This window comes from Aythya marila (genome assembly GCF_965140915.1).
Source record: "Aythya marila genome assembly, chromosome: 1".
NCBI lineage: Eukaryota > Metazoa > Chordata > Aves > Anseriformes > Anatidae > Aythya > Aythya marila.
This window is the reverse complement of record NC_139042.1, coordinates 97,414,904-97,431,865: the sequence shown is the minus strand read 5'-3', so window position 1 is coordinate 97,431,865 and position 16,962 is coordinate 97,414,904. Positions and strand designations below refer to the sequence as shown.

Sequence of the window (16,962 nt, the reverse complement as noted above, 5' to 3'; positions counted from 1 at the left end):
TTGCATAAGGAAACTGTCAAAATGTCAAAATGATACTTTTTAAACAAGCACACCTTAAATAGAAAGATTTTTTTTTCCTTTCTATGCAATTTAGCTTTTAGATTATATTACACAATATATCATTGTGACTGACATTAGTTAACATTTAGATATTGTTGACCTATGTGATGTGTCAAGTTTCAAAAGACTCCTAAAGAAAGCTTGAAAATACTTCTACATAGTCAATGCAACCCAAGGAGTCAATCTGCCCTGTGGAAAAATAAATATGGTATTAGCTAATGCTCTAAATTAACATGCATTAAATTTCCTGGGGTGGTTGTTTGAAACATAAGTCTTTCTGGCTGGCAGACAATATTAATAACCTAAATTTTCAACCAACTGAAGTTATAAATCTTTCAGTGGTTTACTTGAATTACATTCTATAGACCTAAATACAGAAGGTTAACTATCTTTTAGGGTCAAAACATTATAATTCCAAGTGCCACGTATTTTCACATAATATGGGTGATGACCATAAGAACTAGCTAGTCCTCTTTATAATCCTCTTTCAAAGTATAATGTTGCATGCTGGGTATAAATAACATGAGATCATAGGTCTAGCATTTTTACATTCCCTAGCCGCTGTCCTTATCTCTATGATTAACGACATAAAATTAAAATTCCCTTGAAAACATTTATTAAAGAATTTGCAGTCCTCATGAATTAAAAATATATATATTTTACAAAAATACAAATGCACCTAAAATCAGTAGTCCTGACATTTGGAACTGTTATAGAATGTAAAAATCTGATTACACAACTGAGAAGGTAAAATGCCAAGTCATATTACCTCTACAAAGAGCTTTATGGAGATAAAATGTTCCTCTATACTGGCACCAAGAAAACGTTTCTGCTATTGGAAAAAGAGCTATGCATGTGAGGGAACAGGGAAAGGAAAAGAGAGGGAAAAAGAAAAACGTCAAAAGATCTCTGAAAAACAGAAAATTCAAACTTATTCAAACATGACAGTTTAGTACATGCTTAGAGGCCCATGAAGATACCACCTCGGTTAGGTGGCAAGGGAGGTGGTACAGAGAACAAATACAGAAGTGTTTCCATTCCATTATCTGAAGTATTACCTGCACCTAAGTAAATCCTGCCTTAAAAAAAAAAAAAAAGTACAACAGCAATCTAATTTATACAACCTACTGGGATTTCAGAATGATTTCTGAAGAAGTGATTCAATAAAAAATGTGAACAACACAGCCACGAGGTAAGATTGAAGGTCCAGGCACAGATAAAGGGCTAACTAAAAAGAGAAGGAGGGCAGGAGTAAGTAGTCTGGTCCAATCTGAAGGTAGGTTACTGCAAATTCTCTTAGTCCATGCTGCAGTCTATGCTGGTGACCATATTCTGAAAGAATCTAGAAAAGGGATCAAGTATCAAGATGACCAAGCCTGCTCAGTACAGAGACATGCAATGTGGTAAAAACAAGAGCTGGCAATGATGAACTGACAGAAGGATCATGTAGCACTGAGTCATTATATAGTAAGGTAGTAAATTTCAATACGGGTAAATGTATAGTGAGGTACATGGTGGAAAACAATCCTAAAATTCATAGAAAATGATGGGCTGAAAGCTATAATTATTCAAGTAAGACTTAGAGTTTTTGACAGGTAGTTCCATGAAAACATCTAGTCAATGCAAGTAGCCAAAAACAGAATAAAATAATTAAGAAAGAATGACAATGTAACAAAAAACATGACTGTAGAATCACAAGGTAATTCAGCTCAAATGGGACTGATGGACATCTAACCTCCTGCTCTAAGCAGCGTCACCTGTGAGATGAGCCAAGCTACTCAGTGCTTTGTCCAGGCAGCTCCTGAAAGCCTCTGAGGTTCAGCAGAGCCTGCACAGCCTCTCTGGGCAGCCTCCCCCACTGCCTGCCTGTCCTTATGAGCAGAGTGCTCCTTAAATCTAGACTGAATCTCTCTTACCTATACATAAACCCATTCTCTATCACAGAGCCATAGAATGGTTTGGGTTGGAAGGGGACTTAAAGACCATACAGTTCCAATCCCCTGCCATGGGCAGAGACACCTCCCACTAGACCAGGTTGCCCAAAGCCCCACCCAGCCTGACCTCGAACACCTCCAGGGATGGGGCATCCACAGCTTCTCTGGGCAGCCTGTGCCAGGGCCTCACCACCCTCATAGAAAACAATTTCTTCCGAGTATCTAATCTAAATCTACCCTTTTTTAGTTTAAAACCGTTACCCCTTGTCCTATCACTACAGTTCCTGATAAAGACCTTCCCCATCTTTCTTATAGCCCCTCTTTATGTATTGCAAGGCTGCAATGAGGTCTCCCCAGAGCCTTTTCTTCTCTAGGCTAACCCACTCCACCCCACAGCCCTCTCAGCCTTTCTTCATAGGAGGAAAGGCTTTCCAGCACTCTGGTCATTTTTGTGTCTCTTCTCACTACTTGCTTCAACAGGTCCATGTCTCACTTGTGCTAGGGGCCCGAGATCTAAACGCCGTGCTCCAGGTGGGATCTCACTAGAGCAGAGTAGAGAGAGATTCTTCACCTCCTTCAACCTGCTGGTCACACTTCTTTTGATGCAGCCCGGGATACAATTTCTGGGCTACCAGAGCACGTTGCTGGCACATGTCAAGTATTTCATCCACCAGTAACCCAAGTCCTTCTCTACAGGACTGCTCTAAATTCATTCATCACCAAGACTACACTGATGTGTGGGATTGACCCGAACCAGGTGCAGGACCTTGCGCTTGGCCTTGTTGAATTTCATGAGGTCCTCCCAACATGCACTGCTGTGCAAAGCATTAATCCAACTTCTCAGCAGTCAGCTGAGTCCAACAGTCCCATAGCTCTGCAGGTTGATGCTTTGGCCTTTCTCCAGTTATCAGAAGCCCCTCTGATTCCCAGTGAACTTTTAACGATGACAGACAGCAGCCTTGCTAGGACTTGGCCCTCTTCTCTCAGCTCCACTGCATGGAGCTCAGTGGGTCCCATGGACTTAATACGGGTCCAGTTGCCTCCACTAACCACTGACTCAATCCTCACCCACAGCTCAGAGCTCCTCTCCCACAGGGGAGGCACAGGGGTCTGGGAGACCTCGTTTCTGAAGACCGAGGCAGAGCAAGCACTAAGTACCTCAACCTCATATGAACCTCCTACCACAAAATCACCTGCTCTGCTCAGCACCAGACCCAGGTTCTTCTTCTTTGGCTTTTTATTACTAGTACTGGAACAAAAGCTCTTCTTATTACCATAGGCATCCTCTGCAAGCATTAACCCCACCTCAGCTTTTATAACACCATCCTTTCATGCCTGGGCAATGTTTCCAAATTCCTCCTGAGTAGTCCACCTCTACTTACAGATCTTCCTTGCCTTTAATTGCTTTCTTCACATCCTGATCCAGGTCAGGTGGTCCACAACAGACTAAACATAATGTCATCTTTATGAGCCTCTCTGATCGTGACCAACAAACTCTCATCTTAACAAATTCATCATCCCTCCCACACGAGCACTGCATACATTTGAACTGCTTTTTCACAAGGAAGGTAAAGTCCTGCCTCACTATCCCTGCTTTTCATTCTTGAAAAGCCTTTATCTGTCCATTGCACCACTCCATTAACTCATTGCTCACCCACACTTTAAGAACTTTTCTGGTTCTTCAACTAAAAAGCTAATTGAGATAGAAAAGATCTGGAGAATGACAAGGAAGCTGATCAGAGGTGAGATCAGGTTCTATATAAGCCATATAAGTCTATATGACTCAGTAGTCAGCTTGGAAAAAAGACACCACCAACTCATAGAAACAGAAACATGACAGAAGTCTACAGAAATGTAACAGCAATCAACTTTTAACTGACTTGTCAACCAGTTGACATGAAAGCTACCAGAAAAAGCCAGTGGGAGTCAGATTCAAAAACAAAACTGAGGTGATTTTTCACGCAACAGGAAGCAGAACTATGGAACCCCTACACAAAGGACCCCGTGAACAGAAGAAGATGGCAAGGTTCAAGGGAGATGAGGGCATAAAAGAGAAGTATAGTGGGGATTACCAACTAAAGCTGCAAACAATCAAGAACCACTGCCCCGAGATAAAAGTAGTTGAAAGCTTGGGAGTGTTTTTTAAACAGAGCAGTATCGTGTATACTTACTCTGTATTCTCTGCAAGCATCCATTTTTGGAAATTGCTAGGCAGAACATTGATCTACATGGACTTTGCCAAAGTATAACACTGATCATTATGAAAGTAACAATATTTTTTTATCTGAAGTGCTTCAACCTGACAGTAATGTGCTGAAAATGGGTATTAAATATTTTATCCCTCTGAAAATTGCAGACTATGAAAAGTTACAATATACTGAATTTGCTTCTTGTAAATAAATTTTAAAATATATTTTAAAAAATCCTACCATATTCCAGATTTAGCCACAGTTATTTATGGGTTTGGATGATTTTGAAGGTAACTACAGAAACACATACAGATTTAACAGTCACAACTAACAAACTTTTAAGAGATGGATTCAAAATTATACAATGAATGAGAGTAGAACATTAGATTCCACCAGACAAGTTGCAGAATCTGTACTCATTTTCCTACTAACTCTATCAAAAAAAAAAAAAAAAAAAAAAAACAACAAAAAAAAGGTGGTTTCTAGTTAAATGAAATAGGAATACTACATATAGGTAGAGCTGAACAATTATTACAAGTCAGCAATCAGCTGTATATACACAAAAATGGACTAAGAGCACACATACTGCCTGTAATAAGTAACAGTCTAAAACAGATGCAACTTTATCCGTATCTTTCACTTTGACCTTCATATCACCTTTGCTTTCCAGCTTCTTAAGGCTTATTCTCTATCAGTTATTTCTTCTTTTGCCCTACTCAGCTATGTACCCCCACGTAGCTATTCTCGTGAGCACTCCATGACTGAGGATGTCTCGTTTCCTTTACCTACGTAGTCAGCCACTGCCTTCCACTCATTCGCACATTTCTTTTAATACAAAAAGTCTATTTCTCATCCCTAATCCAATTTTCACATGTTTCTATGCATCCATAATCATCACTGATGTCAGCATGAGCTGCAGGCACTCAGGATCATCAGAGACTCCACTCATCTTCAACACCAAGAAAAGGACACTATTTTGAAGCTTCACTTAGTTAGCTTTAGTACTTTATAATCTTCAGCTACATAGATGAGCCAAGTTAAAATTTGCAGTAGTAAATAAAGTAACTCAAACATGTTTCATTCAATGCCCTAAACTTCCAAGGAAAACAGACATCTTACCACTTACGATAACTTACCTCGCATTAAATAAAATGAAGAACATTCAGAGCTAATGAAAGATGGTGCTTACCTGAATGACAGCACTGAACCAGCACGTGTTTCCAACATTCTTTAATCCTACTGGACAGTTGTCTTGCCGTTTTCGATCATAAGGGTTTGGAGAGTCACTCCATACCTCTGGATGCGTCCTCTTTAAACTTGCTTTATTTTCTGCAATACTGGCTTCTAGAACTCTTTGGGAATAGAAGGAAGGGGAAAAAAGTAAGCCAAAGGAAAAAAAAAAAAAAAAAAAGACATAAAACACTTTCAGTTACCAAATCAGACATTTTAATTGCATCATTTGATAACTTATTGCTGCTGAACTCGGTTTTAAAGTGGATTTACATGCAATAATGTATCTTCAAAAACAAGACGCCATTTTACAGTTAGTTACATTACAGTAATTCTGTTACCTTTTGGAAAAGAATATCAGTGAGTGAACCTCCTATAAGAGCTATAAATATGATAACCATGTCTATAAGTCATTAATTATTTAAGAACTAGATTCAAATATGATGGACAAGAAGAACTTTTAGGCAGCACTATTAGTGTAGCACTTCCATCTACAAATGCCAATGTACCAATTTTATTGGTACATAAAACCCAACACCACCAATATTTATTTTACTAATAGGAAACAAAAGCTATCTAGGTAAATTTCAAAAACGGGCAAACTTTTTTAATTTCCCTCCTTTTTTTTTTGCATCTTATAACATGGTACTAACTGTGTTACATAGGAAGTAATTACTTTATGAACCACAGAAACATATCTCCCCACATTTTTTAGAATGGCATCAAACAAGTTAATTGTATGCATCAATAACCTTACTCTTTGCAGGAAACTTTTCCTACATTATCTTTGCCAAACGTCCACATTTCACATGACAGTATGATCTGGTAAGTGTTATGTTCCCAAGCTCAAGCTTCACTTAATATGGTATTTTTATGTCAGCACATATCCTTAGCCTGGTGACAAAGCACACCTTAAAGGTAATTTGTGGTAGCTTCATATTCTAAATAGAAAGGCAGTGATGGATACAGCCAGGTCATAAAGCAATGTCTCTAACTAATAAACTAAGTTGCCTGGCATGTGTATAACTGCTACTACCCAAAACCATCTAGTCCAACTGTTATACAAAAAGACTGAGCTGCTGTTGAACTTCTAAGTTCACCAAGCACACCATTTCAGGAGCTGCATTACAAGCATCTAAATGGTTGGTCTAGGCAGCTTGAAACATTGCCCCCTTTGGTTCACTAAACATCAAAGAAGAGCAGGTTTATGCTGGTCTATAAATGGGGTTCCTAAAGGACAAAATTTGAATACCTTATTCAAAATAAATAATTATTTTTAAAAAAAACTAACAAAGTAGCAGAGAAAAAAAGCACACAATATATTCCCCAGCTTCCTCTTCTTTTTTCTTTGTTTGGTTGGTTTTGGTTTTTGTTTGTTTATTGTTTTGAACTATGCTCTTCTGAAATTAGCAAGGGGTATGTTATAAGACATAGTAAAATTATGAAACTTTATGTGTGCAGTACATCAAATGATTTGGGGAACATATTCATTTGTTATCGCTATGTATACTGAAAAAAAGAAAATTTTAGAATTTAAGAGCCCATTTGGTATAAACACCAACTCTGTATCAATAAAACTTGGCAGAATTTCAAACTCGGCGTTTCCTTGGGACTAGTATTGACTGATATTTAGTATTGATTAAATTTTGATGACTAGTATTGATTCTGATATTTAGTTTTTGACTGATAAAGCCCAAAATGTAACAAATCACTTAGATTCTTCTCCCTTCTCCCTGACACAATCCTTCAAAAGCGTTGTAAGTACAGTGCATCTCTGCATTGAAAATAAAAGTGATTTGATGAGGACACTAAAATCAATTCAAAATAAATGTTATACTTATTTTAAATGATTTATCCTTCAGGAAGATTTATCTAAACTCGTTTAAACTAAACTGAAGGGATCTTTAAAACTGACTAGAAGACTGACAGACTGAAATGAATTTAGAATAATTTTGTAACAAGACAGCACCCACTCCATACTACTTTCATTCCATGGAAACAAACTTTTTTTTTTTTTTCTCCGACCTCAAGAATATTTCAAGATATTTCAAGATTCAAGTTCAGAAAATATATATTCTCAAATCAAAACTGTTTACAGACCTTAAGAATAAGGTCATTTATCAATTTAATTGCATAGTAAATTTTTTATTATGTTTTTGTGTTTCCTTTTTTTTAAGCAATTGAGACATTTCCTCATTTCTAGCTCCACCTCAGATCAGTTTTCATGTCTGTATTGATTGATGTATTTGATTCTCAGAACTTAATGTTGTAAGTAAAAATAAGGAAAAAAACATGATTTCTCCTCAGAGAGAACATGTACATTCTGTATGCCAAATTCACTTTCAGCCACAATGATAGCTGTGATGCAAACTGAAAAAAAAGTGAGCACATTAAACTAGAATCTAGTGATTAGCTCAAAAGTTATATAAATGTATTTTCCAGTGTATCAATAATGCCTCTTCTGTTAACATTCACTGCAACCCAAACAACAAAGTCCTGCTTTGTGATACTACCTTGACAAAGTACCCTGCCCATCTATGCATTGTTCTTGAACAAAATGAGTATCTTTTCAGAAAGTTAGTACGAGAACTTAGCAACCCTGAATAAGCAGCTAAAATACCCTCTTTGTGACCATCAGAGCCCACAGCAGCTGTCGCTAGCAGCAAAACCATCAGCTATGTGCAGCGCATGGCATGTCTCTAGCCTCATGAGACCAAAGCCTTCCCCACCTCCAAGTTTTGGAATCTTGTTCAGAGGGTAACTTTTAAATGAGAGTTATTTAATGCCAGATTTGGCAATGGGTCTTGAAAGCAGTGTTTTATTTCTTGCAACAGCAAGCTGGGCATAGTTAAGCAGCTTTTCAGAGCTGCTTGCATGGGACTAATCAGAAAAAGAAAAAAAAAAAAAAAAACCAACAGCAAAACAGGGCAAAACGAACCTGCAGCATGAAAGTGCAGCCAAACTATTTTGAGGAAGCCCACTAAACATGCTGAAGGAAAGCCCACTTTGGCAGGCTACTCAGCAAAAAAAAACAAAACAAGAAAAGGTCTTCATACTGTGACTGCCTTATGGCTGGCCAGGAGTAAACCTACATCTCTCCCCAGTTTCACCTTCTATCCACACAGACAATGCTTAACCACAGTGCACAGTCCCCAACAGGTTCAATAACCATGTAAAAATAAATAAATAAAAGTGCCCATGGGTTGTGCACTTCCTTATGCACTTATTTTAACATGGCCACTCATGGCTTTCATTTTAACATGGCCACTACTCTAGGTACAACGTTCCTGTCAGCTAATTTCTCCCTTTAGTCATTGTGCTAGCTTCCCCAGTGAAGCCCTCTCTGGCCAGCCTCATTCCCATTCAATCCATGAAAAATTATACAGATGGGAGAAGATTTTTCCTATTAGTAAATGTACTGAACATACAAATTTCCCTTGGAGATTTAAAGAGGGAACAGTAAAAAGTTTTCAACATGCCATGTACAAGATGCTCCATTTGGACAGTTGGATATTCCAGCTGCACTCTTCTTAATACCTACGTAGTAATCAGATCTGTCCCCGTTAAGCAGCACAAGGCAATTACATTCAGGAAGACAAATTCTACATGCATTACAACATTAATTATACAAGTCAAGATATTCCATTAATGCTCCCTTGGAAACCATAACAAAATCACTGCAAGTTAGATTCCAAACTAGTATGGATACCTTTGGAAAAAATTACCTCCGCACCAAAGATTATTTATATATGCACAAGTCCTACATGATTAAAAATGCAAGATTCCATCCTGAATGTATTTATCTCTGAGTTCCTATTTGATTTCTGCTTCTTATTTAACTTAGAAAAACAATAGTAAATGGGTGCAGCTTGACCTGTTTACAATCACATTGCTCCACTTGTTGTTAGAAGTCCTACACAGATACTGTGATTCCTATTGGAATGCCAACATTCTTCTACAGGGTGTTAGCTACAAAGTATTTTTTTAATAGTCTGAAGTCCTGCCCTTCAAGAAGCTGACTGAATGGCTCAGAGAAAGAATTCTGCAATTCCTGTATTTGTACAACTCAGACATGATTTGCCATCAACTCAGGGCGTATCTTGATATGTAACTGAGTTCATCTAATACTTCAATGCCAAAATCCCAGGATTCTCAGTCTTCTCCATTCAAAAATGAAGTCCCATCCTTTTTCTTGTGCCATGACATGCTTTGGATCTATTCCTGAATATTCTTGTATGGCTTTGGAACTAGACTGGTGCAACAAATGCTCCAAAGAATACTACAGCAAGCATAGAAGATGTATTACAGAGGGTATGCCATACCCCTATTGGTAGCAACAAGCTCTTAAATTGGCCATGCCAGTTGTGTGCAATTTTGCCATCAAATATACCTAACAGTTTCATTAAAAAAAAATACCGTTTTTCTCTGTATATTACCAGTGTTACATGCTGTTGTACGTGTTACATATGGAAAAAAGTGGCATACTACTTCACCGTCTTCTGCAACCAGAAAAAGTTACACAATCATTTATATAAAATATTTAGTTATGAGCTAAACGGGTAAGATTAAAATGAGCTTTTCAGTCTGAGAAGTTAAAAATCAAAGGCTACAGAACAAACCTAGAGCTTCAAGGCTCACAAGAAACAAATGCAGCAAAAGCAGTCAAAAGCCTGGGGAGGAAACAAAAAAAAAAAAAGACGGGGGGGGGGGGGGGTAGGCTTTCCTATCCAGACACCAGACATAGGCCCATATTTCTGAGTGGCTCCCTAAATCACAGCTCTGTAATTATGATGACTCTGTCCTTCAAAAGGAATACACAAGAGCTGAACTTCTGAACTAAAATTGGAGGGAACTTATATGATAATCTTGAATACACACATATCCTGTTCCAACTATTAAGAATCTAAATCTCTCTCTCACCCCACCTTTCTTTCCTAAAATATACTATGCTGAACGCAAATAACTAGATGTGTCTTTATTTTCCCATAAAGACTGGGGGGGCACACTTTGTTGGAATGTTGATTCTCACAAATAGTAGTACATTTGGTTTTCAAAAGGAAAAAGACAATTACTTTGGATAAAGTAATACTGGCCATATTCTTAGAATTGGACTTAAATGGATTAAGCTATTACATCTGCGAAATACAGTGCACTAAGGAAAAGAATTAAAGAATTATTGTGATAAATCTCTCCCATCTAAAGTATAAATATTTTATGTATTTTATTTTTTTTTTTACAAGCAGGCAGTATTTCACCTTCCAATCCAAGGATCAAACCATTGCCATTCTTCCCCAGAACAAGGACAGCCAAAGATGAAAAAAGCAAAACCACTCCCACACAGCTCTACACCCAGGCTTATTGCAAATATTTCTTAATTATATTTATATTTCAAATATAAATATATTTCAAATATTTCTTAATTGTATTTATATTTACATATAAATATGCACTATAGAAAGGTATTGTAAAATCTGATCAAGGTTAACTTACAGACTCTTATCACCCCCAAGCTGTGGAAGTTAAGTTCGTAAAATTTTAAACCAAGAAGTTAACTTCAAGCAATGTTTATAAATCCTACTCATTAAATATGTTAATAACATACTTAATCAGCTAAAATATAGCAGCTGCTCTTAGTATACTCAAGTCATAGCATCACCACCCCCTCCCCCAGTCTCAGCCTTATCACAGAGGTAAGAAAATGTTACTATAAAATGAGAAGTGTAAAAATAAACAGGATAGATAATTTTTAAGCTTTTAATTTCATTGCTTTTTACTTGATACAAAAGAGAAACTTTTAATTTTAGGTCCTATTTAAATATGACCATATATCCTCTATCTCTTTCCACTTCCTCAACATTTAAACAAATACATCAACATGAAACATACTATTAACTCCTAGCCCACACATAACAGACTATTTTCCAGTGTAGAACATACAATATATTAAAGCAACATCCTGAAGCCAGGCATATAAGTAGCACAAGTGAAAACAAACAAGTTATTCTTTGTTAAATTAAAATTAAGTAATAAAATGCAATACAGGCCAATCTCCAACTCTTTAATTTCTGCTTTATATAAGTTGTTTGTTTACCTGCTAATGGCTTGTTCCTCATCTGTTATTCCAGTCTCCCTGAATGCCCTGTTTGATTCCTCCAAACTCAAGGCAATTGCCCTCTGAAGATCATCTTTATCATCTCCAGTGAGATCAATCACATCTGAAAAGCAAAACTATCTTTCTCAAAATTAAAAGTGAAACAGAAGGAAAGGCAAGTCTTACTGTAGAGGAGACAGAACCCCCAAGGATTTCTAACCTGCATTCGAGTCCATCCCTCTTGTGGCTTGCTCTCTTCCAACAACTAACTGTGCTAACTGCTCCCTTCCATCTCGAAGCCAAATAAAACCTCAGCAGCTTGCCCTTGTTAAGATATGACAGCCAGCACTCTTCCTTGCTCCCCATGGTCCTAAGTATCACAAAGCTATGGGGTAAGTTTAAACATCTGTTGTTTCTGAAAGCCCTTTCAAAGAAATGCACCTAAGTGTATTACTTCAGCTACCATTGCTTCCAGGGTATGTGAGGAGGAAACAACCTTCCCTTAAATACGGTACCTGAACTGAGCACAGTTATTTTTTCCTTCTCATGGAAGAATGTGTGTTGAGCTTTCCCAAAATACAGGTAGAAGCCCCAAATTCAACAAGTGTTTCTGTACATGGGAACTTTTACACAGTTTCATCGCATGTGGGAGAGTTCCTTTCTTAACATGATTCTTTTTGCATTCTGTCTGTGTATTCATTGTCTGAACATACTTAAATTTCTGTCTGCTGAAAGTATTCCCTCTCAACAGGAAAATTAAGAAAGTGAATAGTGAAGTCAAAATAAGGATTCATACTTGGACAAGTAGGAAATGCTGGATGGGATACTAACCAGGTAATAACATGAAAACAATGCTATTCTTACTTCCTCTCCAGTCCTGATTATCTAAAGAATCAGATCCTAACATCCTCTGCATATCTCCCTGTTTCCTGAGCGTGGCAACTGCTCGCTCTCCCCCTCCTGAATAAAAAGGACTGCTATCATTCACTGTACACCACACTAAACCAGGCATTCCCCAGGTGGGCTCTGACCCACTTCCCAGAAAAGTCAGGGCCGACAGGAAAGCCTGTCAGCTGTATGAGGCCTTTAGAAAAAACAAGGTCATTGGTCATTGTGATTTCAAGGGCCAAAAATCTCAATTTGCAAGTCAGCCAGACAGGAAGAGAAGGAAGGTGCAAAAGTGACTTTCAAGAGCAATGGCAGATACACACACACACACGGAGCGTTTCCTTCTGTCTCCTCAAAGGCCAAAGTTTACCCAAAGAGCTACGGAAGGGATTACTCTCCAGCCTGGGGTTTGCATGTTAGACATTAAAAGGCTCCAGTAGGAAAAGAAACAAATTCAAACTTGACTTCTCACAAAAAGAGATGAACTCATTCCCAAAGAGCTTCTCTGTTTAGATTCCAACTTTTCTCCTGGATGGGCTAACCCACTGTAAAGATAACTTACACTGTTTCCCTGGGCTTACTTGTCTGATGTTTCTGATGCTTCTCACAATGAACTCGTGATACAAAAATCATTGCCATAACTATGTGTTAACAGAAAAGGGAACGGCTCGTCCTCACAGAAAGCTGAAACTAAAGAGAAGTTGAAAAAGGAACTTTTCCATTAACACCAGCATCTTCAAGAATTAGTTTTCAGCTAAGGCCTTTCTTCCCCCAGTGAGCTTCTAATGGGAGCACTCTTACCTGCAAAACGAACTCTGAAATCTGTCATGATTTGAAAGTATGAGAAGACACTATGACCACAAAAGCAGCACTTCATCATTTAATTATTATGTTTTTCACAGTCAGCTCAGATTTTCAAGTGTGGCAAAAGGATACTTCAGCTCTGGATGCCTGAATTTCTCCGTCAAAAGTCGTACAGTAATTACAAGAACTGTCAGCAGCCACACCCACAGGACTTTTGATATACACACTGTCATGTTGAGAACAATGTAATTCAGGCTAAAATAATACCTCAGCCTGGGTCACATACAAGGATGGCTTTGTTCTACAACAGGAGCAAGGGAATAAGGGTCACAGCAGTGATAGTATCCTGTTACTACACATACTGCCTATTATGCTCTAAAATGCATTGCTTGTGTTGTATTTTCTACCCACTCACAGGTAGTCCTGCACAAACACCTCTGATCCACTGGAGAGGACCTGTTTTTCTGAAAGTAAAGATAGTGGTCTCAACTGAACATGAAACAAGCCTCTATCCATTGCATTTATGGTTATACATGCTGCCGGTAAAGTATGAGATTACTCTGACCAACTACTTAAAGAGGGGAAGATTCCTTTAGCTAGTCTCTTTTAAGGGTAGAGAGATAAAACTCATAAAATGATAAAGAAGAAAGTTAGATGGGGAGTATTTTCCAGAAAACGATTCATAGCTGAAAATCACGCTTTGAACAAAAGCTCCCACTGTTACACAAACCAACACAGAATATCAAGGTCAAATCCAACTCACACTTTTATTAAATTATTTCTTTGCATCTTTCCAGACCCTTAATCTTTATTAATCTATAGCACCACCCTACGTGTTCAGAACTTTATTACCAGTGATTACATCATTTTAATATTAAAATTCCAAATCCTTGACTTCGACTTCCTTTCAAAAAGCAAGTTAACAGAATAGCTTCTTTTATCATGCAGGGATTAGAGTAGGCATTGTAACATTCTCTCTTCAGAAATGTCATTTTTGCATACACATTGTTCCTTATTTGCACCAAAAAAAGGACAATATGGTGCAGACCTGCTACCAGATACTACCACCACATGTGATCAGTGCAATTAATGTATATCACTCAGGTTTTACCTATGATAACTTATGTCAGAAAAATAAACTTTGAAATATGTGATGATCACTGGTAAACCGTTCCATGTAAGCTCTTCATCTGTAGCAAATGTATAATAAATTGTTTTGAGGATTTATGCTAATGTATTTTAGTTTGTTTTCTGTACTTAGAGCACGTCTAAGATGTTCTTCAGCATTTCTGCTGATACAGTAACTCATTCAGCTGCCACAGCTCAGGCTTGAATCCTAAGTGTAAAGAGGAGATCTCAGCAGAAGTCCTAATAAAAGGGGAACAGTCTGAGACTAAACTCTTCTTGTAATATAAATTAAAAAAAAAAAAAAAAAATTCAAAAAACAGCTTACATATCTGCATAGTTTGAAACCCTGTCAGCTGCTCATAGATTATAGAAACGTAGTTATAATAACTGATATTTGTGCAAGTTTGTTGTTGTTACTTTAATAGCCTTGTCTTGTAAATTCTTATACAGGAATTTTTGTAGTGGAAAGATGTCCAATCTTCAGCAGTTAACTTATGTGTGTAATCATTTTGATTTCACATAGTTATTAATAAATTCAATCTTAGCATGCATTTTTAAATACTTATTTCAAGTGTGTAGTGGTAATGCAAACCAATGGCAGTATCTATTCTATAAGAACTAGCAGTGGAATTAATTTGTTTGCTGTTCTACTTAGGTTTCCTATCTGACCAACTGATTTCTGTGTTCAAGGAGTAAGCTTGAAAAAAGCTGACTTCTATCCAAAGTATTTATCAGACATACATGCAACTTTACTGTGATAGAGCTGAAGATAAACCTTTATTTCATAAAGGTATAAGGAAAAATTCCAAATTTATAGTCACCTGACTTTGCAATATGGCTCTCATTTAAGCCAAAGAACACTTTAGTTCACAGTGGCTTATACTTACAAAGGTGGTACTCATCAAAAATCACAATCTTCAGAAATGCATGTTCTTAACTAAGCTGTGACTACAAAGCAAATAAAAAAAGTTTGCTTCTGAAAACAATCTTTATGAAAGGAAAAATTGCCCATCCAAACAGTATGACTTAGTGCATTCATGATGTTTATTCGAAGATGGTATGCAGAATTAATAAGCTGTTTTACTAACAGAAGTGTTTTTGTTTCACAATGTTATTATATAATAATCCACACTTCTTGTATATAAGGTCCAGAGGTTGATACCACTTGTAATTATCTTACAAGCAACTTTTAGTTGTATGTTGAAATTTGTGACAAATATATTAATATATGTAATAAATACACACATATATACATTCATATATCTTCTTTCTTTTCTTACATACTTTTCTTATCAGTTTGTTTACTTAGGAATTACTTCAGTAATTGCCTAAGTCATCAAAGTAATTATTGCCTTGTCAACTTGTTACTTGTACCAGGACAAGGCAGAGAATAAAATCTTCAAGCTTAGGCAGGCTGGGAAACTGAGCATGAGGGAAAGATCTGGAGTAGTAATTAAACACAGGGACAAGCAATAAACAAACACTGTGATGCAACTTCTGGCACAGGGAGGGAAAAATGAAGGGGCAGGGCTGCTGGGTTCAACAGACAGGTGCCAAGTATGGAAATCCAGCAGCAAGACTCCAATTTCAAAACATCAACATTATAAGAATAATAAAAAAAGTTGAGATTACGTTATTTTTAGTTATGACAAGCAGACCTAAACAAGATGCTGTTTTCTACGGTCTATTCTGCAATGTTAAACATTGTGATGGACTTGGGCTCCCAAGTGAAGATTTAAGGAATTTATTTGGGTGTATATGCCAATTTCAGTTCAACCTGGATGGGGAAACAATACGGAGCATACCAGCAGGTGCTTAGCCAACCCAAACAGTTCTGATGAAACCTGCCTATTACCGAAATAGCTAACAAATATGAGGCACCAGCATCTCACAGTAAATTCCTAATCCCAGGTGTTCCCTCCATGCATACTATCTGACTAAGGATAATAGCATGTTGAAATGATGATTCTCACACTGGCAAGGACTGGAAGGAGGGATAAAGGAACATGTGAATTACTAAGATGAAAGGAGAGCCTCAAGGTACAAGAATCCTGACATTTTGAAGAAGAGACCCTTCCATATCAAGCTGGAGACACTCCCAGGAAACTGGATAAGAGATTAAACAAATAATCACTGAAATAGAAGGAAATATCATGAAGAGGCCTAGTGATATCCAAGCTGGGTAATGTGACAAAAGGAACTAGTGTCAAATTCTGCTCACAGAAACAATAAAATGCATGGCTACAGAATGGTGCAGGCCAGGACTCATGCCAAGAAGGATCTAAGAGCTACAGCAGATCCACATTCAACTTTTAATTCACATTATCATAGTGTTGAAGAAAATCTGAAGTGTTGCACTGAGGTACAGCGACAGAGTAAGACACAGACATTTAAATAGATTAGGTTTGTTTATGGATTGTTTTGTGTTTTTTTTTTTTTTTTTGGTTGGCTGGTTGGTTGTTTTTTTAAGGAAAAAAAAAACACCTCAGCTGCGGCGTTGGTTCTTCTTTTCAGTATTACATATCAAGAAAAACACAGAACAATTAGAGAGGATCCAGAAGAGAGGAAAAAAATGACACTAGGTATAGAATACATGGCCAAAGACTTAGAAATAATTTAAGCTCTTTATTCTTGAGCT

General features: G+C 37.3%; 1 protein-coding gene and 1 long non-coding RNA gene across 5 annotated transcripts in view; one reads left to right on the top strand and one right to left on the bottom strand.

Moving 5' to 3' along the window:
- Positions 1–16,962, top strand: part of LOC309877855 — a 637,773-nt gene that overhangs the window by 483,485 nt on the left and 137,326 nt on the right. The gene's annotated exons all lie outside the window — the stretch shown is intronic.
- Positions 1–16,962, bottom strand: part of USP25 (ubiquitin specific peptidase 25) — a 93,433-nt gene that overhangs the window by 49,791 nt on the left and 26,680 nt on the right. For 3 of the 4 annotated variants that reach the window (XM_082772232.1, XM_082772233.1, XM_082772234.1), the window contains exons 4-5: positions 11,505–11,628; positions 5,373–5,535 (exon numbers count right to left, since the gene is read on the bottom strand). In XM_082772232.1, the coding sequence (XP_082628358.1) occupies positions 5,373–5,535; positions 11,505–11,628 (287 nt within the window). The remainder of the gene's footprint in view (positions 1–5,372; positions 5,536–11,504; positions 11,629–16,962) is intronic. The other variant, XM_082772235.1, reaches the window with a different exon arrangement.